Here is a 25,233-nt window from a genome sequence, read left to right as displayed (position 1 = left end):
GAATATCTACAACCATTAACACCCTACAGTCTTCCACCACCCAAATTGAAAGAAGGATGTATCCAAGAAAGGTAATGTAGTACATCTCCTGCGGATAACGTTAGACACCAAAAAAGCTCTTGATATGCCATTCATATTAAAACATTAACAGTTTCCCTTTAGAATAGCTTTTGCAAAGACAATTAACAAATTAGAGAGAAAAACATTCAAAAAATTTTATTTATTAGAGAGAAAGAAATGAAATTCACTCACGGGCAGTTATACGTTGCATTGTCACGATGTAAGTCCAAACACAGAATCAAAATTCAATGCGATATTGATGAAAATTTTATTCAAAAAATTGTTTTTACTGAAGTTTTACAGTAAAAGTGTTTAAAAAGTATTTGTGTGTTAATTTCAAAACCAAATAGAATGAAATCGTATAACACAACGAATAACTGTAACGCAACATGAAGTATAATTTGCTTTCAATTATTATGTTTTACTGTTTTTTAATATTGTTAATTACTCGCTGTAATGTAAAATAGTTAGTTCTATTATGCATATGTAACAATTCCCATGAAAATAATAATCTGTTTAAATTGTACATCTGCATCCCCATACGTGACTGGCTGAACCGCAAAGTGGCTAGCTTGTAGCACCAGCCTGGGGGTTGATGAGCGAAGCAAGCAGGGGGCAAAGCCCCCTAGTATTGTAAAATTTCAACATGAGATCATTAATCCTTCACATTCATAAGTCATTTTTCTGGTGTATCAAAGGCTCCTAATATGCCACACTGCACAAAGATTAATACCCTGTTTATTTGGGTTTTATACGGGTAATTAAAACCAAATGAATCCTTAGTTTGGGTCTTACTACTTTTGAGTAAATATGCAATACATGCTTTTCTACAGTACCTAAACTAAAGTGTTACCAAAATTTTTAATTTTGTGCTTCATGGAGAAAGTAAATAACAAAACTTCTAACAGAAAAGGACCAAATAATCACCAACATTGGACAACAACAAAAAATATGAAAAACATCCACAGGAAAAAATAAATTCTCATGTAACTTGTGTTGCATAATCCACATGTCTGTTATCCAATGGCATGCTTAAAACATGCAAAATGAATGCATTTTTTGCTAAATTATTTTTAATGTTTACATCCAGAAAACTATAAAAAGGAAAGTTACATTCCCATCATACTGTGCTTTTGAACTGAAGACAGGGTTCTTAACCAGTGAGAGGAACAGGTGGATCTTCATTTCAAAAGCTACTGGCTTCTTTTCTGTTTGAATCTTTGTTATGTCCTTTCTCAGCAAAAACATGAGATTAAAAAATGTTCTCAGCTGCCACTAAAAACTACATGAGGTAAGTAACATATAAGAAAAAATATCATTTTTTGGTGGAGTATGAGGTGAGACACAAAAATAACCAGACTAGACTTGTGGCTTTCCTGGTAACCATCTGGAGGTCGGCTGGACATGAATCATAGAATCATAGGAATCTCCTCCTACATGACCTCTCAAACCGCCGAACAGCAAAGTATATCCTGCCAATAGCCCAGTAAGTATTTGCACATGAGTTGCCGTGATAATGTCGGGTGAAAACATCGAACAGCAAATCAACAACCAACTTCTCACAAATTTCCACTTTTTCCGTAAAACAGTTTTTGACTGACAAAAACATTCCTATCCTTGATCATCCTCCCTATTCACCCAATTTAGCTGCCTGTGATTTTTCTTCAATGAAGTGAAGACAAAAACGGCAAGCCTGTTGACCCTCAAGCAAGAAGACTTCCAGCACTGTTTCAATCAATGGAAGACACGTATGGAGTGGTGTAGAGATCGGGAGGGGGAGTATATAGAAGGTGACAATTTTTAGATTGCTGTAATTCATCAATAAATATTTCTTTTTTTACCAATCCAGTTATTTTTGTGTCTCACTTCATATTAAAAGTTAAGATAAAATGAATGGATGGAACTGGCCTCTTACTTAAAGCTATAATAAACCCAGCAGGTCTAGGCAGGGTGCTCTAAAAGTGAGACAGGCCGAGTAGACAAAAATACATGGTCTAAAGATGGAAAGTAGACCACATGAAAAAGAACTGGTGGTCATAGAGGATATGTCATTGTCCACTTTCAGACAGTCCCGAATCAATTAAAATACTAATAGGATGCTGTGATATAGTATATAATGGTCACCATTTAGAATAGTAATACTTATTTACATAACACACTAAGGACAACATCTTTGAAATACTGCATATGCAGTTTGTGTCTCCATATTATAAAAAGGGCAGGCAGCATTATAAATAACATGCAGGTTAAATAGTTTGAAGTGGAAGGCAGTCAATCTGTTTATCTTAAAGCAGTGTAAACACTAAAAGGAGATAACACAGAAGTCTGTGACTTTTGAAAGGAAGCAAGTATGGCGTAGAACTCAGTGGTTAAAGCTGCTGCCTGATATCTTCACAAAATTTATTCAGCTTCAAAACAGTTACTATATGATTGGAGTTTGAATGTTCTCCTCATCTCAAAGGGGTTATTCTCTCACACGACAGAGGCACATTTGCCTGGTATGAGTGAGTGTTTGTGACTTACAGGTGACCCACCCAATGTTGATTTTACCTTTTCATCTAAGGATAGGCTCTAGTTATCCGTGACCTTGTAATGGAAAACGTAGGTTCCAAAAATAGATGGTTGAGCTCGGCTGACGTCAGACATTACAATAAAGTCTTTTGTAAATACTCTGTAGCACAGATGGACTCTAGTTAAGAGTAAACATAATGAAAATGTTTGAAGGCATGTTTTTTCACAAGGGTAAGAGTAGGTATGTAGAACTTAGATAGAAGAAATGTGGAACTAAATGTGACACACTTAAGAACCTTCAGTTACCATTTTCACAATGTTTCAGACACACAGTTTAAGATGTGCAGAAATTAATGGTTATACAGGGTCCCATGCAACAGTTTGGCCTTTAGGGACTGATCAGAAGAGTGCACAGGGGAAGGAAAGGATCTAGCTGCAGACCTGCAGAGCTCAGAGATTCAGAAGCTCTGCTCAACAGCCAATGAGAGTGCATGCTTATGTCACATGATTCGCACAAGAATGGTCTGACTATGGTCCACAGCACTACACACCATTCCAGCTACACAACATGTTCACAATAAGACACTCCTGCTCAACAGTCATCATTAAGGTAACCCTTCCACAACTCTAATTTAACCATAGTGTAAGGATGTTTAGTAAGGATGATGGGAAAGGTACATCTTGAAATGGATATGTTGAGAAAGATGCAAAATATTGGGTGTGTCATGTAACATGACTGACATATAATTTGAAGGCAGTTAAACATATATGAAACAAAATATGAAATTAATTGGCTTATCAATGGAGCAGAGCTCTGGATGTCTGTGGCTAGACTTTATTGCACAAATTAGAAGAAAAAGACCTGGACAAAGACCACTGACTCCACTTCTGACCATGTCTTTTCTCACACCTCCTGTGCTGACTGACACAGGAAGGAAGCAACAATGTTAGCCCTACTATTTTGTGCTTTTGACTTCATCAGCTCAGCCTAACAAACATCTATTAACCACAGTTATGTGTGCTACCTTAACCTTTTCACATTACCTCTTGTAAATACCAAAGAGGATGGTGTAGCATACAGACAGTAGTTGACGAGGATTCCTTACCTGGCCGAGTTGATGTAATAGAAGGACCACTGGAGTGGTGACGCAATTAGTATCAGGGACAAGTAATGGAAGGACCGGATGAAATAGCTTTTTATGGACAATTTACCAAACCCCCACACGAGAGATGAGTATGTTCCTTTTGGCTGGCTCCCAATTTGGACACCTGATGGGTTTCCTGGGAGTTGGAGTCCAGAGGGGTGACCCTGTAGGGGTCCTTGAGTGCCACCAGAGGCTGCCATGGAAAAGACCTTGTGGATATCATGCAGCTTCCATGTGACCCAGAAATGTTTCTAGAAGTTAACATCTCAATTCCAGAGGCATTCATTCCCTGGCTCAAGATGAAAGGGAGCATTGGAGAGCCAGAGTTGGGAGAAAGATAGACGATGCTCAAAGAGAAGGACAGGAAGAGGACGGAAGATGCTGGTGTGCTGTTTGGTGCATTAAAGCCTGAAAAGGAACCGTTGTTAAAAAACGACAGTTTAATTGAACTTGGAACTGTCTGTGGTCGAGTTTTGTCTGACAACTGCCACATCCTTTTGTCTGTTTTATCTACAGACAGTGGCTTTACATCCATGAAAAACTAATTTCTTTCTCATGACTTAGTCTATTCTGCACTTAGTGTCATTTTCAAAAGCATGGCACCTCACTTTGCTCTCTGGCCTCAGTATATGCCACTCGGTTTTGATGAGAGCAAAGTCACATGCAATTATGTTCAGTCATAGGATTAATAATAATACTAATAATCTTTACATTTATATCGCTCTTTTCTCACTACTTAATATGCTTTACACAGTGAGTGGGGAAGCACCTCAACCACCATTAATGTGCAGCACCCACTTAGATGATGCAATGGCAGCCATTATTATGCCAGCACACTCACCACATGCTAACTGTTAGGGTTGAGAAGTAGTTAGCTAAATAGAGACAGATGATGACCAGGGGGCCAGAATGACCAGGCCATGGTGGGTAGGACATTGGTGTACACCCCACTTTTTACAAAGGATGCCCAGAGATCTTTAATGCCCACAGAGAGTGAGGACCTCAGTTTTATGTCTCATTCAAAGGATGGCGCTATTTTTACAGCTGGTGCATTGGGATCCACATTCAGAGCACAGGGTAGGCGCCCCCTGCTGGCCTTGCCAGCAGCAATCCAAGCTTTTCCTAGAGGGTCTCCCATCCAAGTACTGGCTGGGTCTGAATATACTTAGCTTCAGGTGGATGACCTGTTCTGAAGTGCATGTGGTATGGCTGCCGACACTCAATCATAACAACTGAAATATTGTATATATTTTGCAAGCTATGTATACATTTTATTTCTTTATTGATTTATAAGGGTATCAGTTAATCAATTGCATTTGTTACATCTGCAATTGGTACAGAATGCTGAGGTGGGATTATTAGCTAGCGCTAAGGTGCTAGTTTTAGATTCAGTTTAGTTTTAGCTTCCCATCATTGGTTCCCATTTTGGTTTAGGATTCATTTTGAAGTACAGTACGATTTTCTCTTTTTAAACCTTTAAATGGTTTGGTCCCATCTTATATTGCCAAGGAAAGGAAATTGTGTCAGCTGTTGTTAGTTGTGCCTCGATCCTGATTAAAACTCGAAGGGGACTGTACCTTTGCAATAGCTGCTGCAAGACTGTAGAACAGCCCACCCCTCGATGTCTGAACTGCTCCCTTCATTATTGATTTTAAATGTAGACTCTAAACACATTTTTGTTGGCTTTTGAGTCCATCTGGATACATGTTTATACAGCTGGCCTTTATTTTATGTCTTTAAGTGTCTGTGCTAGTGATTATGTGATTTGTAACTTTGCTGTCCTTTTCCTTGCCTTTTATCTCTTATATGTACAGCATTTTGGTCAACATAATGTGGTTTTAAAATTGGCTTATAAATAAAATTTGCTTACTTGCTTATTTAATTATTGTACTTTGCCAACCTTCCGAAGAGACATGTAAGGAAGAATTTCATTGTACTGACTACACAAGACAATAAGCTTGATTTGAGTTGACATATGTCCGCCTAATGAAAACAATCCTGTTGTCATTATAACAGAGTTATAATCAATAAGTAGATGATAAGGAGGAATAAAAACAGCACCCACTGCAGCCAGCCAGGAAAAGTGTTCTAAGAAGAAAGAAGTGAAAGTTAGCCATTGAGTGACCATAACAGATGAAGGAGAAGATATGGAAAGACTGACAACCTCTGCGTCTTGGCTTAACTGTTACGAGAAGCTGCACAGAATGAAAGGAGGAGGATAACACTGTGAACAAGATGGAGTCCAGTCAGGGACATCTGTGGTGACTAAAAGTCCCAGCAGACTTAAAGAATTCATGCACCAAAAGTGATTAAAAAAGTCATGTGTGACCTTTCCAAACGCTGACAGTTGTAATTTAATGAATGCGTATATGAACTCTTTATAATAATAGCTGCTACAGTATGAATTACATTAGGTAAACAATGATAGGAGATCAGTAGAAGCAAAAGTAGAAACAGCACACAAAAAGCAAGACAACTAGGGAGAATGAAGTGGTAGTATGGCAAGTCATAAAAAAATGCAGGAATGTGTTTGTTTCAAGGATAATCGAGATGATGAAGGAGCAAAGGAACTGAAAGTAGGAGAAGGCTTGTCAAATGAGTTACAAAGAAAACATGGTTTGTTTATGCAAAATTATCTTTTTCACTTTATTGTATGTAGCACCTATCAGAAAGAGCAGCTTTTCTCCCGCAGAATATACCAATAAATAGTAACACATGGCTTTTATTTGGAGCTTTAGACAATGAAGTGACTTTCTTAGAGTCACAGAGGTGGTCCCGAGGGTCACATGTTCAAATAGTGCTACTGAATCACAAACCATTTAAAATGGGGAAAAATAGAAGATTAAATTATGTGCCAGGCCAATGCAGGTCACATGGGAAATAATACGATTAGGCAACCGAGTCACATGCAGTCACATTTAGACATGAGGAAAATAAACAGGAATGTCCACCCTGTTCAAGAAAATCAGCAATGTGCAACTTTAAATAAACTGAAGGGATCTGGGAACTATGTGGATCCTCAAATACTGCACTTGTAAAGGGACATTACTTCCACTCACCACCCCATTTAAAACTGCAACTGAATGTCAATGGAAGATGAACAGAACTTTGAGGCAGCAAATTCATCTTTTCTGCTAAGATAAATATCTTCCATCAGTTTGTTTATTTTCTAACCTGCTTATGCAGTTCAGAGTCTTCTATGGGGTTCTGCCTGTTTGGCACAATGCAGGAATAAAACCTGGGTAGTCTTACAATCTTTTTGATGTAGACAGACAGACAGATAGACACATTATGGTCTGAACACACACAGATAGATAGATAGATAGATAGATAGATAGATAGATAGATAGATAGATAGATAGATAGATAGATAGATAGATAGATAGATAGATAGACACATTATGGTCTGAACACACACATCTAACTTGTCAGATATGGTCGCAGTGAGGCATTATGCAGACATACTGCTGTTGGCATTAAGGAGCCCCTGTAGGATTTTCTGATACATTTCTGTTCAATGATTTGTCAGCTGAAAGGCCTCAGTGCTGGTGTGTCACAGAGAGGATGTGCAGCATTGTTCATAATGGCACTCAGTTTTGTTTAAATTATCTCTTTTGCTATGACTTCCAGGGGGTCCAGAGTGTGTCCCAAAACAGAGTTTGCCCTTTTAATTAGCTAGTTGATTTTGCTAGCCTCTCTTGAAGTGATGTAACCAGACCAGGATTGCACTGTTCATCAGAGAGTTGCGGAAGATTTGAAGGATGTCACTTTCCACATTAAAGGAATGCAGTCTCCTAAGAAAAAGGAAACTGCTTTACCCTTTCTTATATAATTCCTCTGTGTTCTGAGACCAGTCCAACATGTAGTTGATATGGACTCCCAAATTCTTATATAAGTGGACCACTTCTACATCCACTCCTTGAACACTAACAGGACACAGAGGCTCTTTGGTAAGGTGAAAGTCAATAACCAGTTCTTTGGTTTTGCTGGTGATGCAGCTCTGAACACAGTTTACTGGACTGAAACTTAAGTCATGAGGAAATATGACTTAACATGACCTCATTAACAAAGAAAAAAACTGCATTTTAATTAGGACGCTTCGTTAATTTGGGACACAAGAAAACGAGTCTTCAATAAAGGGGAAGAGTTCCTGCCTCATAATTCATACCTGCTGTTTTACTGAAGTAAATGTTACTTTTTAAACTGTATACTTTGTTCTCAGGTGAAGGCCCATGGTGACCCAGTATTAGAGCAGCCAAGACCACAAAATGAATGATTAAAGTAGCAGAGCACAAACACTTGTAAAGCACACTTTATGGAGTCTGACAAACTAAAAGTGAGAATATTCACGAATTACTGAGTCAACTTGATTTTCCTAATAATTGATCCAGGTAAAAAATGATGTTGCTGAAGAATTGGTTCCTATTTCCCTCAAGAATTTATGGGAAGAACTAATTTGCATTTTTTTTTCTTAGAATTTATTCATCTTATTTAAGTATTGACTAAGTAACTAAAAAAAACCAACTAGAATAAATCTGAAAATTTTGAAGCCAAAGATGAGATGACCCTCTCTTTAAAAATAAATAAATGCATAAATAAAAGTATTAATGGATACTAATGCTAATGATATGATTCACTTTATATTTTAAAAAGTGCAAAAATATGTCTCAGATGGGTGACATTAGGTGCAAATTCTCCATCTGGCACAATCATTGATTAATTTTTAAATTTGAAGTGGTACAGCGGTGCCACTGCTGCCTGACAAGAAGGAGACCATGCCTCTTGTCCTGCATACTGCCTGTATGGAGTTTGCATGTTCTCCCCACATCTATGAGGGTTTCTTCCCACAGTCCAAAGACATGCAGGTTAGCTGGGTTGGCGATGCTACATTGGCTCTAGTGTGTGTTTTTGTTCACCCTGTGATGGACTGGTGCCTGATAGTTCCTGCCTTGTGCTCCATGTTTGCTGGGATAGGCTCCAGGTTCCGCATAACCCTGCTCTAGAATGGTAGCTTTGAAACATGGATGAATGGATGGATGCTAAACTTCAGTTGTAGGTGAGCCCCTATTTCTTACTTGGCTCCTTGTTAGCTGTGTTTTTTTCTATTTATGTTAATTGTCTATTTTTAATATATACTTATTGATGAGGCTACTTGTTTGCGTTTACTCTCTGCCACTTTAATCAGACCATTTTTTTTTTTTTTATAAAATATGTTCCAATAAAGAAGCATAATTTAAAGAGCTGACCACAAAGCACTGGGCGATAAATTATTGATTAGCACCTGTCATTCCCACTAGTCTGCACTTGTCAAATTCAACCTATTTTAGAAAATAAGTGATCAGATGAAAAATAAGCACAATGAACTCCATGTGATCTCAAAAACAATACCAATATGAAGCGATGTTTGTAGAAAAAAAGAAGTGAACAGCGTTCAGCCTGACAGGTTCTAGTACACTAAATACAGGAACAAGTAATGATGAATTTAATTTGGGCTCAGATCAACTAAATTTCTAAACCAGGACAGGTTCAGCACCCACCAGTAAAAGAACATCAGCCCTTCCAGTTTTTGATTTAGTTTAATCCCACTCACAGTTAGAAGGAGACAAATCGTGTTCTGGGAGCCAAGCTTGGTTGGAGCCGCCAGCTGCTGGACATGCTTATTCATATGTGACCTGTTTGTCAGATAACCAAACCTGAACACAGGAAGCGTTCTGGTTTGTATTTGAACCGGAATTGCTGGAGAATAGTGCTAACCACATTGCCACTATACAACACAGCTATTAATGTACAATGCTGACACAAATATAAATGTCACAAAGGCCTCTTGTGTCCCTTCATTTCAAATGATTCCACAGAATGTCTTACCTGAATCACACTGAAGCCACAGACACTTGGTAATGTTCAGAGAGGCATCCCCTGAAATGCACTTGTCGCACGTGTTCAGCTGCACACAGCTCCCTGTGGGACACAAGTTATAAAGATTTCAAACTCTTAGCATGAGACCATCGAACATTGTGAATTGGATCCAACTGATAAGATGATGCTTGATATTCCTCAAAATAACTTAAAAAAATCAGATTACTTTGAGGAGCAATTGAGCACTGGCAAGTAGATTTGTGGAAGTAAAATTAGCCATCTTGATTAACATTTAAACACAGACATACTGCCACCATCTATTTAGTCAGCTGTTTAAGCCTGGTTTTAATGGTTTATATGGGGGATTAATAGCTGAATCTACTAATGAAACAAGATTCCACTGAATAGTAAATCCTCCCTCACTTTACAATGCAAAATTATACGACAGATTGTAAAGAGTTGTCTGGGTAAACTAAAACGTCTATATTTTTCTTTTACCTCAACAACGTTTACAAAGTCCAAAAGCTAGATATGTCGGTCCAAATAAATATAACCGACTGTCATAATGACTACAGACTCTTTAAAATAGTCCCTTTCAAGTTGAAGAATTTCACCCTGACATCAGTTTTGCATTTTCACCGTTTTTGAAATTTAAAGGCGAAAGTATCCGACTCCTGAGCTTCAGGATAGAAAGTGACTGTCCAAGACTTGAAAAGATGCTAGATCAGATTAAGATATTCTTAAAACATTCCAAAGACTTTGAGGTTAGTTGGATTGGCGTTGCTAAATTGACCCTTAGTAAATGGACATTTTCTTAAATGCGATGTTTAGATAACATCAGGTACATCCTGATGAAAAAAGCGCACATCAGCTGAAGGCAGCTGTGCATGCAGCTGAAGGCGCTGCTGAAAATGTCAACTGGCTCACGCTATTCCACAACTAACGACTTACCTGTCGATTGGCAATAACTGCCCTGCATCACCGTCGCGATTACAGCAGCTCCAAAGACGATTCTCAAAGAACTCATCTTTTCCACACAGTTGCGCAGGATAAGCAATTACAGTATATGCCGTCAGGTTATCAGCAATAGTGCAAGCGACGGCTACAAGAGCAGTGAAAGAGTTTAAAGAGGCTCTTACTACAAGTTTTTCAAATGAATAGAACTAGAGAGACATGCGGAAGAAAATGACCGAAAAGTCTAGGCGTGCACTGTCTCTTTATTGGCTGTTCTACGGGACTGGCCGTCACACCAGCCTGTAATTGATAGCTGATCGGTCAACCGAAACGGAGGTCCAACGTGATCTATCTGTGTGTATCAAGTGAAGAAAGCGAACAGGGGGCCTTGCCACACACACACGCGCTCGCGCACACACACACACACACACACACAAACACACACACCACTCCTCCTGACGCTGCAACCCTCATCTGGCACATGCGCAAAGTGATTCTTTAGGAGACTTAGCAATTGCAACCTTGTCTACGTCGCTGAATGGGCTGCTGTTCATCTACTCGGAATTCTCAAGAATGGATTTCCATGTTTCTTCAAAAGTGTATTTATGAAAAACACGCAGTGCGTCTTAATAAGCTATCGGATAGGTAAGGTATGATAGCGTCGTGTTGTCTAAATAAATCGCGCCAGACATGATCAGACAGAGCAGAGCTGAGCTTACCATTTTTACAGCATTTTTAAAAATGTTATGTATCGTAGGAGGAACAAAGCGCAAGCGCCTCAAATTGTCCATTACGTCTGCAGAAACCTCAGTGCCGACTATGAGAGGTTAAGGGGCCCCTCAATATATTGTTCTTTATTTTAATAAACCCCACGGGTGACCTCCCCCTCCTCTCATGGACTGGCGCAAAAACCCATGGAAGACCCCCGAACCCCTTCACCTGGCGCAGAACCCAAAGGGGGAACTGCCCCCAAAAAACATGATCCCCAAAATCTCTACCGCTAAACCACAAAGGGGGGAAATCGTTTTCTTTGTTGATCTAAAGTGTAATGAGATCCTTCAAAGCTTGTGTTTAATTTCTTATTGCAATCTCAAATTGAGCAGAATGTCTAATTGGAGTGGCCACAATTCACTCAAAGATTAAGACCAGAGATCCAAAACAAGTCAGGCTACAGGTCTGATAAAGACAACATGATACTTCAAATGGACACTTGAGGGTTCAAGCACTGTTGCCTGTAAGAGAGATCCCTGAGTCTGTCAATGTGTTCAGTCAGGTCAGTCTTAACAGGAGTACCCTAAAGATGCAGGAACAAAAGCCTGATGTGTCAAGTGAGAAGAAGCTGTCTCTTAGCAAGCCATTTCACAGTTATCATGTGAGTAATAATACATACAGTATAGACATTTACTGTATAGAATACTAATGACATACATATGAACTGGAATGGAAATTTTAAACACCCAGTTAAATAAGGAGGAGCAAGTCAGACTTGTAAACTAATGTATTTATATTATATAATATATCCTATATTTCGGAATGCCTCTCACCTTACACTCCAAATCGTAACCTTAGATCTTCAAATGAGTGTCTGTTTAGAATTCCAAGAGCTAAACTTAAAAGAAGTGGTGAGGCGGCCTTCTGCTGTTATGCACCTAAAATCTGGAATAGCTTACCAATAGAAATTTGCCAGGCTAATATGGTGGAGCATTTTACAAAACTGCTAAAAACCCATTATTTTAATATGGCTTTCTTATAGCTTCATTTTAGTATAACCCTGATATTCTGTATAGACATTTAATTATCATTTTACCATGGCTCTGCAATCTGTACTAACCCCTACTTTCTCTGCTGTTCTTTTTCTGGTTTTCTGTGGTGGTGAACTGCGCCATCACCACTTGATCAAAGCACCATGCAGTCCCTACAATGATGGATTGAAGGCCAGATGTCCACATGACCAACATCATCTAATTCTTCCACATGAAGCCTGACAACCATGAGGACTGATTTAGATCATTTATGTTATGTAGAATGACCTCATACAGCCTGAACTGTATTTCCGGCCACTGTTTGGGGAGTGAATGTAGAGGTGGTGTGCTCCTACAAGAACCTGGGGATTCACGTCAATGGCAGGTTCAACTGATCTCATCACACAGATGAACTATATAAGAAAGGACACAGCAGACTCTTTTTTTAGGAGACTACATTCCTTTAATGTAGGTAATGACATCCTTTATATCTTCTACAACTCTTTGATGGGCAGTGCAATTTTCTATGCTGTGATGTATTGGGTAAAAGAAGTTCAAGAGAGGCCCACCAAATCAGCAAGCTAATTAAAAGGGTAGGTAGGCTCAGTTATAAGACACACTCGGGACCCTCAGGAGGTTGTAGCAATAGAGAGAATGGAGAGAAAAATGACTGCCTTTATAAACAATGCTGCACATCCTCTCTTTAACACACCAACACTGAGGACTTTCAGCCAAAGAATTACACAGGAGAACTGTGTTAAGAAACACTATGAAGGTTCCTTTATACCAGTAGCATAATGACTTACCGGGGTTGAGATTGTCAAGTCAGACATTTTTCATTCTTTTTTAGCTTTCCTTTTTTCTATCTATCTATCTATCTATCATATAGTTGCTTTCATATCTATCTTATAGTTCATTTCATATATTATATAGTGTCTTTCATATCTGTGTATCTATCTCTTATATAGTGTGTGCCATATCTATCTAGGGTGGTCCAGATCTAATTATGCAATTTCCATTACGCTATAACTTATTAAGTTTATTATATAGAAAATCATCCGAAAAATCCCGGACCATCGAGAAGTGTGCAAACTGACGACATGAAGAATCGTCTTTGTGCTGAACTGGAATCGTCCCCGCATAAATCAAAGTCATCCAGACGATCTGGACCTGCATAATTAGATCTGGACCTCCCTGTATCTATCATATAGTTCCTTTCATATATATGTTACAGTTCATTTTATATATATTATATAGTGCCTTTCATATCTATGTATGTATCTATCTTTTATATAGCGTGTGTTATATCTATCTACCTATCTATCTATCTGTATTGTACGAGTATGTTGCATGTATTTATCATGTCACAATAGATTAATAAAGCATTCAGTATTTTTCACATGTCCATATTGTCCATAGATTGATATCCACAGAGCTTGTTTGGCTTTAGAACTGAACAGATGAATAAAAGCATACTGCCGCCACTGGTTCCACATTTTTCAAAGCGGTTTATTTAGTAAGTGCAGTCCAAAATCTCATGTGTGCTCTTTGCAGGCCTTTGGTAATGGCAGAGCACTTGCACTAGAACAGGCTGCTCGATATTACAGCTAAAGTGCCACTTGGTGCAGTGTCTCTGGGTTTATAGCCGAAGGCAGCTCACACTTTCCAAACCCTCAATCCGTGCGGTCGGCATGGTTACCACTAACTCTGGCGCCTGTTATTTCCGAAGGTAACTCAAAATTAAACCTCAAAACACAAAGATAAAACACAATCAGTCAAATAGGACACAGTGATTGTATTTCAGTAAATGGATGATGAAATTAGTAAAACAACAGTCGTGATATTTTAGATTTTTGTTTCATTCCCATGAAACTACTTTCTTTAGTTCTGCTTTTGTTAATGATTATTGAGTATGAAGACCTGAATCTTCTTTGTTGTATTTTAAAACTGGCCTTCCTCACTGGGCTCACATTAATATTATTGTGTGACACTAGCTCTTGTTTTGAATAATTCATATGTAGTACATTGTTGTGAGAAAATGACATCCCATTCAGGGTGGGTTGTTACTTTGAACCAAAAGCTACCTGGGTAGGTTCTAGATTTCCCTTAATCTTTAAAAAGCAGATCAAGAAGGTTCTGTTGCTGGTCAGATGTGGTGCTTTGTCCTCTCTTCTTGATGTCATCTCTTTTCTGTCTTCCTCCTCATGTTGTTGGTTATAGTTTTGTTGGCTCTGTATAGTGTGTTGTGATGGAGCATGCTGTTGATAGTGCTATATACAGTACAATAAAAATGCCCTATTCTAATTAATAATGATTGTGGTGAATTTTTATATTTTACCCCTTTGCTCTTAAAATTAATTGCTCTAAAATGGCACTTTGCTGGTTTCTGTGGTTCCTCATAGAACTGTTGCTTGATTAAAAAAAAAACAAACAAAACAATTAATTATGGGAAAGGCTTTAGTCTTTAGGCTTTGAAAAAGTTCCTAAAATTGGACAAAAGAGAAAGCTTTAAGGTGTAAAAGGCTACCAAGAATTGAGAAAACCTGTAGTTAGCCTGTGATATTATATATGCTGAGCCCCTTTAAATTTCAGGTTTCTCACAAATCTCTTATCGTCTATTCATGTTATTTATGGGGCCTGTTATGGTTCTAAATAAATAAAGATTCTTTCTGGTACCTCATATGGATGGTTCCTTTTAGTTCCATGATAAAATCAAGCTGAAGAACTTCTCTGGCACTTTTATTTTTAGGAGTGTTCTTCACATGAATTTTATCTGGAGATTTAACTATCATCCTGATGTCTTAAAATGTACAGTTACGCTTCTTTGCATCTCCTAACCTGCCTGTGGTGTGTTTGCGTGAGAGTCCACCATGTCATAGAGTTGGTTTGTACCCTGCCTGTACTGCCGTTTCAATACATTACTGTTACCCATGAAAAAGTGGATTCAGAAAATGGAAGGACAAAACATTTTACTTCGACAGGAGGACAGAAGATTTGGCCTTGCCCGGGAAACTTGTAAGAAGCTACGTATGCACAGATAATTCGGTACAGGTGACTCTGAGATTTATGTAACACAAATTATTCACCCATCAAAGCTCAAAACCTTTTATTTTTGTTTCAGGCAGAGTAGACTAACACTAAGACAGCATCCACACACACACGCACATCACAGCGTAGTTTAGGGTGCCAATGAGCCTAATGCCATCTTTAGAAACACCAAACAAAAGACATGAAGAGAAAGAACAAACTCGATACAGGCAACAAGTTCTGTCGACATCTTCTACAGCACCGATGCAGCAGAAGTAAGGACTGTATCACCAAGCCACCATATTTGTATATACCAGTATACACAAAATAAATGACATTCAATTAGGGCTCCTTTTAATTTACTTGGATCTCATGCACTAATTGAAAAAAGAGGCTCAGGAAATGAAAGGATGGACACCCTCTGCAACATATTATTGGAGCTTATTGGTTAAGACACCACAGAAAGGCTTTAAGCACATACAAATAGCAAGATAAGTTCTATGAGGCAGATATATTCAATTTCACATTAACAGACTGAAGAATCTATTGGAAAATGGGGGTGATTTATTAATATCAGGGATCACTATGCATTCTGGAAGAATACTTTTTCACTCAGTTGCTTTAATTTACATACAGGCTAGTGCTTTATTTTCATGAATTTTCAACTAACTCATCATTCAACTCAAGGAAGAACATGGTCAATTTTATTTTTTCCAGAATTATTTTTGGACTCAAAGATTTAAGGATAGGAAAGGTTGAGAATACTTTCCACTTTCCTTTGAATCTTGGCAGCTACCACATGAGGGCGCCAAAGCACCGCTTGTTTAAAAAAAGCAAGGAAAACGAGCATTTGTTGCAATCGAACGGCATATACAATCAAAATCTTTCAGCGCGATGATTTTATACTCGTATCATAATAAACACCTACATGTAATAAACCCACGAATGTTTTCTTATTAAAATGATTTCCTTTAATATTGGTCTGCAATCGTGAAATGGGTTGATGTGGACTATAGTATTCATACTGTCGTTTAACAAAGCTGATGCAAATCTATCTATCTATCTACTGTACATTATCTAAATGTGTTTTAGTGGATGAATTATACGTATAATATATAAGGTTCAAAAAGGAAAAGAAAATGACACAATTCCAGTAAGATGTGCTGTTGTGAAATATTGTCACATTGCTCCTGAAAGGTTCACGTGTGGGTCTGCGTAGAGCGCTTAATGCTCAGTGTGGGTACTGAGAAATATTGGTCCAGTCTGAATGCTTTTATTTTCTCAAAAGCACAAATCCTTTCATCAGACTCATTTGGAGATCAAAAAGAGAGAGGGAGAAACCTAAAAAAGACCATCAAAGTAGGCATCAGATAAAGACTTTTGCTGGAAAAAGAATGAGTAATAGCAGTAAGCGAAAAGCATTCGGAAAATACAAATTGCAAGCTGGCAAAGAGCGAGCGGCGGAGTGGGAGAGAGAGAGAGAGAGACAGAGAGAGAGAGAGAGAGAGAGAGAGACACGAGCCAGCGGAGCGTATTGCTTGTTGCTACGGCAACCAAGCTGCGCTGCTTCAGTCCGCCAGCGCTCAGACTGGGCTCCGCGGGCCTGGCGTCGCACTTTTTCTAGATTTGATGGTTAAAAAAAGAAAAAGATTTTTTTTTAGCAGCAGGTAATAAACAATAATGGATTTGATGTAAAAAAGGACGTACATTTAAGCGACGAATACCACGGCCATCTGCTAATCTGAAACATTTAGCAAGAGTTTAAGAAAATAAGGTTCCCAATTGCCAAGCATTAAAGATTTGCATTTAGGATTTTTAAAATTATCTAGTGTGCATCTTGGGTGAGAATAGATTGGTAGATGTGCATGTCCGCATCTTATAACTGTCATTCGGGAAACCTGCGTATCACCCCCTTTGCAGCTCTGACTGGAAACTCTGCAATGGAAAAAAACAGCTTAGAAAATTATTAGATGTGCTGTTTGTTCTATAATGTGAAGATAAATTAAACTTAAAAGTTAAAAGTCCTATTTTCTGATCCTAGTTTTCCAATACAGACTTTTAAAGTGTTCGCTACTGAGAGCGTTTGGGGAAAGAATGATTTGGACTCGTCTATTTGGACTATTATTTGGAGTAAATGCACTTGTTGTTAATATGTTCAAAATTCCTCCCCCTGATGCAGAAATGCAACCTCTCAGATTTTTGTTTGACTGGTGGATCCTCTATCTATGCCCACCAGTTTGTACACGTGCGCAGCACAGTGCCAACACACCATCTGCATAACAAACACCTGCTAAGCACCAGGGTGGTGAATCCAACTCAGCAGTATTACTGGCACACTGCCCCCTTCTGTCTGGGTCATGTATAACATTTACTACTGTAGAAGACCAACAGCATTATTAAAGACCTTTCTCTTCCATTCCTGCAAATGGTACAGGACCGTTAGCACTTTCACCATTACATTCAGAGACATTGTATACAGTATATCATGAAACTGTACAGTATATATCTTATGATGTTTAATTTAATGTATGATGTTGTATCTACTATCTTGTAATCTATTGTACTATTTTGTTGAAGACATGAACGTAATAATTTCATTGTATTTTATGTATATACATATATAAAAATAAATAAAAACATATATACACTCACTAGCCAGTTTATTAGGTATGCCTGTTCAACTGCTTGTTAATGCAAATATCTAATCAGCCAATCAGTTCAATCAGCTCAATGCTTTAGTCAAGATGACCTGCTGAAGCTCAAAGTATCAGAAGAAAGGTGATTTAAGTGACTCTAAATATGGCATGGTTGTTGATGCCAGACAGGCGGGTCTTAGTATTTCTGAAACTGCTAATCTACTGGGATTTTCATGCACAATTATCTCTAGTGTTTACAAAGAATGGTCTGAAAAAGGAAAAATATCCAATGAGTAGCAGTTCTCAGAGCGAAAATGCTTTATTGATGCCAGAGGTCAGAGGAGAATTGTCAGACTGGCTCAAGGTGATAGAAAGGCAACAGTAATTCAAATAACCACTCGTTCCAACCAAGGTGTGCAGAAGAGCATCTCTGAAAGAACAACATATCGAAACGTAAAGCAGATGGCAGCTAAGAACAAGTAACTGAGGCTGCAATTTGCACAGGCTCACCAAAATTGGACAATAGAAAACTGGAAAACATTGCCTGGTTTGATGAGTCTTGATTTCTGATACAACTTTCAGATGGTAGGGTCAGAATTTGGTGTCAACAACATGAAAGCATGTATCAGTGGTTCAGGCTGTTGGTGGTGATGTAATCGTGTGGGGGATATTTTCTTGGCACACTTTGGGCCCTTTAGTACCAACTGAGCATCATTTAAATATCACAGCTTACCATAGTCGTGTTGCTGACCATGTCCTTTCCTTTATGACCACAGTGTACCATCTTCTGATGGCTCCTTCCAGCAGCATAGTGTGCCATGTCACACAGCTCAAATCATCTCAAACTGGTTTCTTGAACATGACAATGAGTTCATGGTACTCAAAAGGCCCCCAAATGGCCCCAATCTCAATCTATTAGAGCACCTTTGGGATGTGGTGGAACAGGAGATTCACATCATGGAAGTGCAGCTGACAAATAAGCAGTGACTGCATGATGTCATCATGTTAATATGGACCAAAAACTTTGAGGAATGTTTCCAGCACCTTGTTGAATTTGTGCCATAAAGAATTATGGGAGTTCTGAAGCAAAAGGACTAGCATGGTGTGCCTAATAAAGTAGCCAGTGAGTGTATTATATATGCCTATGGACAGTCATTCCTTTGGCTTTCAAATCAGCTTCAATTCTTCACGGCATGAATTCCATTAGATGTGTGAGACATTCCTATCAGATTCTGGTCTATGTTGACATCATTGCATGATGCTGTTTTTTTCAGACAATTCATGCTGTTAATCTCCTGTTCTACCACATCCCAAAGCTGTTGTTTTGGATTCAGATCTGGTGACCTGGTAGCCCCTGAAGACCACTGAACACATTGGCATACTGATGAAACCAGTTTGAAATGATCATCACTTTTTCATGCTGAAAAGCCATTAGAAGATGTGTAAATTGTGGTCATGAAGGGATGTAGATGGTCAGCAACAATACTCAGATAGGTGATTGGTATTAATGGGCATGAAGTGTGCCAAGAAGACATTCTCCACATTATTAGACCACTACCAGCTTGGACTGTTGTCACAAGGCAGTTTAGGTGCATGGATTCATGCTGTTGATGCCAAATTCTGACCCTACCATCTGAGTGTTTCAGCAGAAGCTGAGATCCATCAGAGCAGGCTATGTTTTTCCAGTCTCCTGCTGTCCAGCTTGGTGAGCCTGTGTCCACTGCAGCCTCAGCTTTTTGTTCTCGGTCTCCTGCTGTTGTAGCTCGTCCACCTCAATGTTTAATGTGTACAATGAGATGCTTTTCTGCTCACCACAGTTGTACAGAGTGGTTATCTGAGTTACTGTACACTTTCTGTCAGCTTGAACCAGTCTGGCCATTCCCCTCTGATCTCGATCAACAAGGCATTTCTATCTGCAGAACTGATGCTCATTGGATGTGTTTTTGCACAATTCTGTGTTAATTCTAGAGACTGATGTAGGAGAAAATTGTTAGGACATCAGCAGTTACAGAAATACTCTAAGCAGCTCATCTGGCACCAACAATCATGTCAAGGTCGAAGTCACTGAGATCCTCCTATTCTGGTGTTTGATGTAAACATTAACTGAAACTCCAGACCTGTAATTGCATGATTTTTATGTATTTTGCTGCTGCCCCGTAACTGGCTGATTTGGAAATTGCACAGATAAGCAGGTGTTCTTAATAATATGTATATACACTCTTACAGCATATATGACAATAAATTTGAACTTGAATATCTCCTCCAGCTTGCCCCTTAAAGCCTGAACTGCTCTACAGCCTCTCCATGAATATAGATATAACTGCACTCTTGTAGATTTTGAAAAATGTACGCATTATCATTAATGATGAACATTGTGCAGTTTCCCTTTATCTGGATGATTTGCTTATGCCTAAGCGGAGCCGTAGAGCAGCTTGAATGCCATGCAATGGCTGAGTCTCGGCTGGACTGCTGTAATTCCCTCTTGGCAGCATTCATAAAGCAGCCGTTGCTTTTTCTATAAAATGCTAAACGCTTCCTGATTTCCCCACACTGACTAACAGAAACAAAACACATCACACTCAAAATCCATGTGCTGGCTAACTGGTCTTACTAGCCTTCAGAGATCTGACACTCCAGAGAAACCAGCTGGGCCTCAACAATTAGTCTCTGTGGTCACTTAATGTTGCCTTTGCTGAGATGCCACTAATCTGAATGTTTACCCCTTTTCATTTTTATGCCATTTTGTGTTTACTTATAATAGTGCATAGGGTGTTGGATGTTAAGTAGACATGAGCTTTATTAGTATGGCACTTGATCTAGAGTCACATTTCTCAGAGTTGCTTAATCAAGTTGAGGGTTGTGGATGGACAAAGCCTATCCCAACAATCCCAGCCACAAGACGAAGCAAGCCTGAAAAGGACAGCAGTCCATCACAAGGCCCACTCAGCTACTCACACAGGGTCAGTTTAGCACAGTGTGTTTGGAGATGAGTGAAGAAAACCATATAATCATGCGGATGACAAGGCAACTCCACATAGACGACAACTGGGTTTGGAATTTGAAACCAAGGCCTTGGGTGTCAGAGGTGGCAGTGTTAACCACTGCGCCACCCACAACTGACAAAACAGGATTTGAAAATGGATCCATGGATAGAATAACTGAATAACATACTCATTACAAATAGAATAGTTGAGTCTCCTCCTGGAAACAAATCCCCAAATTTCTGTAAAGCCCTAAATTTTACCTGCACTGTAGATTTTTTGTGACTATCTTTATAGCTGGGCCTTTAGGGTTGCTCATGGAGTCCCGAATGACACACATTACCTGCATTGTGAGGGAGCGTCAGTTATGACACTACGGCCATGTGACGCGTTCCCCGGCTCACAGGATCCTTATTGTTGAAGACCAGAGTGGCTGGACCAGGCCTGCGGCAGATAGAGGGTTATTTCCAGGGTGTGGGACTGGACCGTGTGTTTGCCTTGGGGGGTTGCTAACCAGGATCCTGAGCTGTTTCGTCATGTGGTGGGCGCAGCAACGTGCTGTACTGGTGCAAGATCCCCAGCTGTACCTAACCTGCCCTTTAGGAAAAGACTTGGGACAATGACTTTAGAAAAAAGGATTTGTAATATCAATCGTAATTAATCACTCATCAGAGTGCCATGCTATGGTAAAATTAAAAAAATAAAAATGCTGTTCCCATCTTCTCTCCTCCGTTGTGTCATTCCCTCTTAAAAGGCAGCATTAAATGCCTGCCCGTGACCCTTTCAAATACTTAGTAAGTCATGGCCATTACATCTTTAAAGGGGTCTCATTAGATCACAGCCATTATCTTTTCAAGATGGACTTCACTGCAGATTGCTTGATACTGTTGCTGGTAATAACAGCACCCCAGTGTAATTTTTGAAAGTCCAGCTCTTTGGCTGCTGTTTGTTCAGCCATCCATGGCTTGAACCTCCTAACCGTGTCTGAGGTTAAACCCTTGGACTCTTTTCTTGAAATTCTATTCAAATGAAAGCCCTCTGCTTGTCTTGTAATTTTGTTGTGCTTAGCACGTACCTGAGTAATTCACGTTGCACCTTTAGCTGGCCCTTATATGGTCACCTGTACATGCTCTTGTAATTTGTGAGTCAAATCTGAGGCCCCCTCACTAGCTAGAATGGAGGTCAAGCATGACTCTCTCATGATGTGGTGATGAATGTGCGCTTTGAAATGTTTCATCTGGGGCTGCTGTAGCTGAAATGTTTTCAAACCTCCAATAGCAGGTAGGAGGTGGGGACAACACTTGGTGGAAAAAAAGAAGGTGCCCTTCACTGTGCCCGAGGAGTAAGGTCAGTCTCAGTGTTTACAGGGTCCTTAAACTCGTGCTTTTTATTCACCTGTCATCCTCTACTTGCTCTGCTCCAGCGACGTTGTTCTTTAAGATTTCACTCAGGATTTCTTGCAGTAGCTCACGTGGACGTGCACACTTCACCCAACGTGGTCCCCCATCCCCCCACCCCTCTGCCTACTAAAAAAGCCAAGCAAGTCACTGCAGAATTCACATCACAGGAGGTAACACGTGACGTGGCAGGCTGCTTTTCAAAATGTTCAGAGGCGATCGCAAATGGAGTGTGAGGCTGCAAAACAAATGCGGCGCACCAAAGCAGAAACATTCTAATTGGCTTCATTAGTGCTGTCACGTTACTGTAATGTATGATTATATGACTCCGCAGGGCAGTCAAGCACGTCTCTACTGGATCCTCTCCTTTAACAATTTTGTCATCATTTTGGCACTGCCTGAAGAACAGCATATAACGGACTTTAAATCATGACGGCTGAGCAGTGTGCACACTTCCATTATCTGTTAGCATTTCTCAGATATTCTTTTGAAAACACCATCCCTTAATTTGATTCTTAGAGCTTCTAATAATAACAACGGCAGTAAACAGTAATGGGAGCAGAACTTAACATTCTCAAACCTGCTTAACCCAGTTTAGTGTCGTGGGGGGGCCATAGTTGATTGTGGCCGCTTCACGTGCAAAGTGGGGACGAGGGCTGGACGGGCAGCCAATCCATCACAGGGCTGATCTGTAAGTTCAGAGTGTACATTTTCTGATCAGCATTTTATTTTTGTAAGATCCTCCAGCCATTTTTGTAACTTTCAATATGTTTCACTGTCTCCCTTCCAATCTGAAAAGGTGAGACTGCATAAGTGTGGTAACTACACCACTTGGCAGAGGGCATTAATTGCCACCATCTGTCAGTGAGGCTTTTCCAGGCTGCACATATCTAAGCCTCCTCCTCAGTCTCAGTCTGCAGATGGCTTACAAAAGCCAAGGATGTCTTTCTTTCTCTTTCTTTCAAATATATCCACCCATCCATTTTCTGAAACTAGTTTTCCAATAAAGAATTTTAAAAACCCATAGTCTGAGAGCATTTGAGTTAGTAATGATTTGGGTGGTTTATTAAGGGATGCATTCGCCTTGGGGTGGCATGGTGGCACAGTGTTAATGCTGCTATCTTGCAGTAGGGAAGCCAGGGTTTGCATCCTGCATTCTCCCTGTCAACCTCCCACAGTCCAAAGACATGCAGGTTAGGTGCATTGGTGATACTAATTTGGACCTGGTGTGTTTATGTGTGAGTGAGTGAGTGTGTGTGTGTCTGTGTGTTTGCCCTGTGTTGGTCTAGCACCCTGTCCAGAGAATTGTTCCTGCCTTATGCCCTATGCTAGCCGGGTTAGCTCCAGCAACCCCTGCAACCCTATTCAGGTTTAAGCAGATTAGAAACTGAATGATATTCACTTTGATTTTGACAAAAAATCCAATAATGCCATAACTTCCTGCTTCTGATGCAGAAATGTAATGTCAGATTTTCACCTGACTAGTGGATTATCTATGCCCACCACTTTCTTTCTTTCTAGTTTGACAGTTTGCTGTTTTTCCTTTTTGGGTGGTACAGCTTGGGTATGGTGCACATCAATTTACCACTATAATTTCCCTTTCCCTTCCATTCCATTTGTTCATGTCAATCACATTCTGAAAACAAATTTTCAGATATTCAATCAGTGCCTTGGGGAGCTCACTCCCTCACTCCTTGACTCATTAGTCCTCACTCACTGGCACATTAGCCCACACTCACTCACTCAAACTCTTGCACTCACTTACTCCTTCACTCACTCACTCAAACTCTTGCACTCACTTACTCCTTCACTTACCCTGCACTCACTCACTTATTCACTCACATATATATTAGCCCACTATAACTAAAAGTCCACATAGACACACAGAAAACATGCAAACCCTGCCCTAGATGTGAGGGTGCCAGTAATTAACGATGGAGTCTTGAAGCTGTGAGACAACTGGGCTAACCAATACACCACTTGTTGCACTGAGAGTTTTAAAATTCAGCTCTGTGAATTGTTTAAAAAGGAAAAGTAAAAATGAAAAACTTTCAGATTTTTCTCATCTTTCTTACGTTAAGTACAAACTTTCACTCATATGGGGCCAGTTAAGTGTCAGTGGTTAACCTAACACAAGTACTTTTGGAGATGTTAGTGACAAATTGGATTACCTCACACATAGGGAGGACATATAAACTCCACACAAATGATGACCAGGCGGGAATTTGATTCCTGGCTCCTGGACCTTATGGGACAGGAGTATTAAAGATTGTCAAGAATTTTTGTTATATTATTGCAAACTACAGGAAGGACCCTGAAACGAAGACATAACCAGGAAAAAAAGGATTTGTGAGAGGTGATTTGGTTTCATGAAAAGAAATATGACTGCCAGAAGCAGAGTGTGATTCAGCCTGGTGGCCTTCAGACACTGGGTACACCTACACAAACACTAAGCCAGTTTAGAGTTGCCATTTAAATTGACACACATGTCTTCAGAAGGATAAAGAACAGTGCAAAGATAGATACGAAATATTGTTGAGCTCAATTACAGATTCGACTCCATACACTCAACATAGACAATACATATGGAACAGCATTCAAGGGATGACGGAAAACAAAATGAGAATGAGAGCACCTCAGCCTGTTTTCCTGAATTAAAACCATAGTTATACATTGGACCATAAAATTTTATACTCCTGAGTAGGGCTGATCGGTGAAAATTCACAAAAGCATTTTTCATAGCCTATGACTTCCTTTGTGAATTTTTTTTCCCTAAAATTTTGTGGGCTACTTTTTTCCCAGCACCCCATGATGCTTTCCAAGGCCAATGTGACATCACAGAGCTGTAGCAGCCAATGTCAGATGGCGATGTCACTAGCCACTCACCAATATTTGCCGAATTGTGTCACGCATATGCAGAACTT

General features: G+C 39.6%; 1 protein-coding gene across 3 annotated transcripts in view; it reads right to left on the bottom strand.

Moving 5' to 3' along the window:
• cd164l2 (CD164 sialomucin-like 2) overlaps positions 1 to 10,926 on the bottom strand; it is a 69,682-nt gene extending 58,756 nt beyond the window's left edge. For all 3 annotated transcript variants that reach the window (XR_005631077.1, XM_039740092.1, XM_039740091.1), the window contains exons 1-2: positions 10,524 to 10,926; positions 9,582 to 9,674 (exon numbers count right to left, since the gene is read on the bottom strand). Coding sequence is in view for 2 of the 3 variants with exons in the window: in XM_039740092.1 (XP_039596026.1) it covers positions 9,582 to 9,674; positions 10,524 to 10,599 (169 nt within the window). In the remaining variant the exon portion in view is untranslated. The remainder of the gene's footprint in view (positions 1 to 9,581; positions 9,675 to 10,523) is intronic.
• Between the last annotated feature and the right edge of the window lie 14,307 nt (positions 10,927 to 25,233).

Source organism: Polypterus senegalus, chromosome 17 (genome assembly GCF_016835505.1).
Source record: "Polypterus senegalus isolate Bchr_013 chromosome 17, ASM1683550v1, whole genome shotgun sequence".
Lineage (NCBI taxonomy): Eukaryota > Metazoa > Chordata > Cladistia > Polypteriformes > Polypteridae > Polypterus > Polypterus senegalus.
The sequence above is the reverse complement of the archived record's forward strand: the minus strand, read 5'-3'. Positions and strand labels throughout refer to the sequence as shown.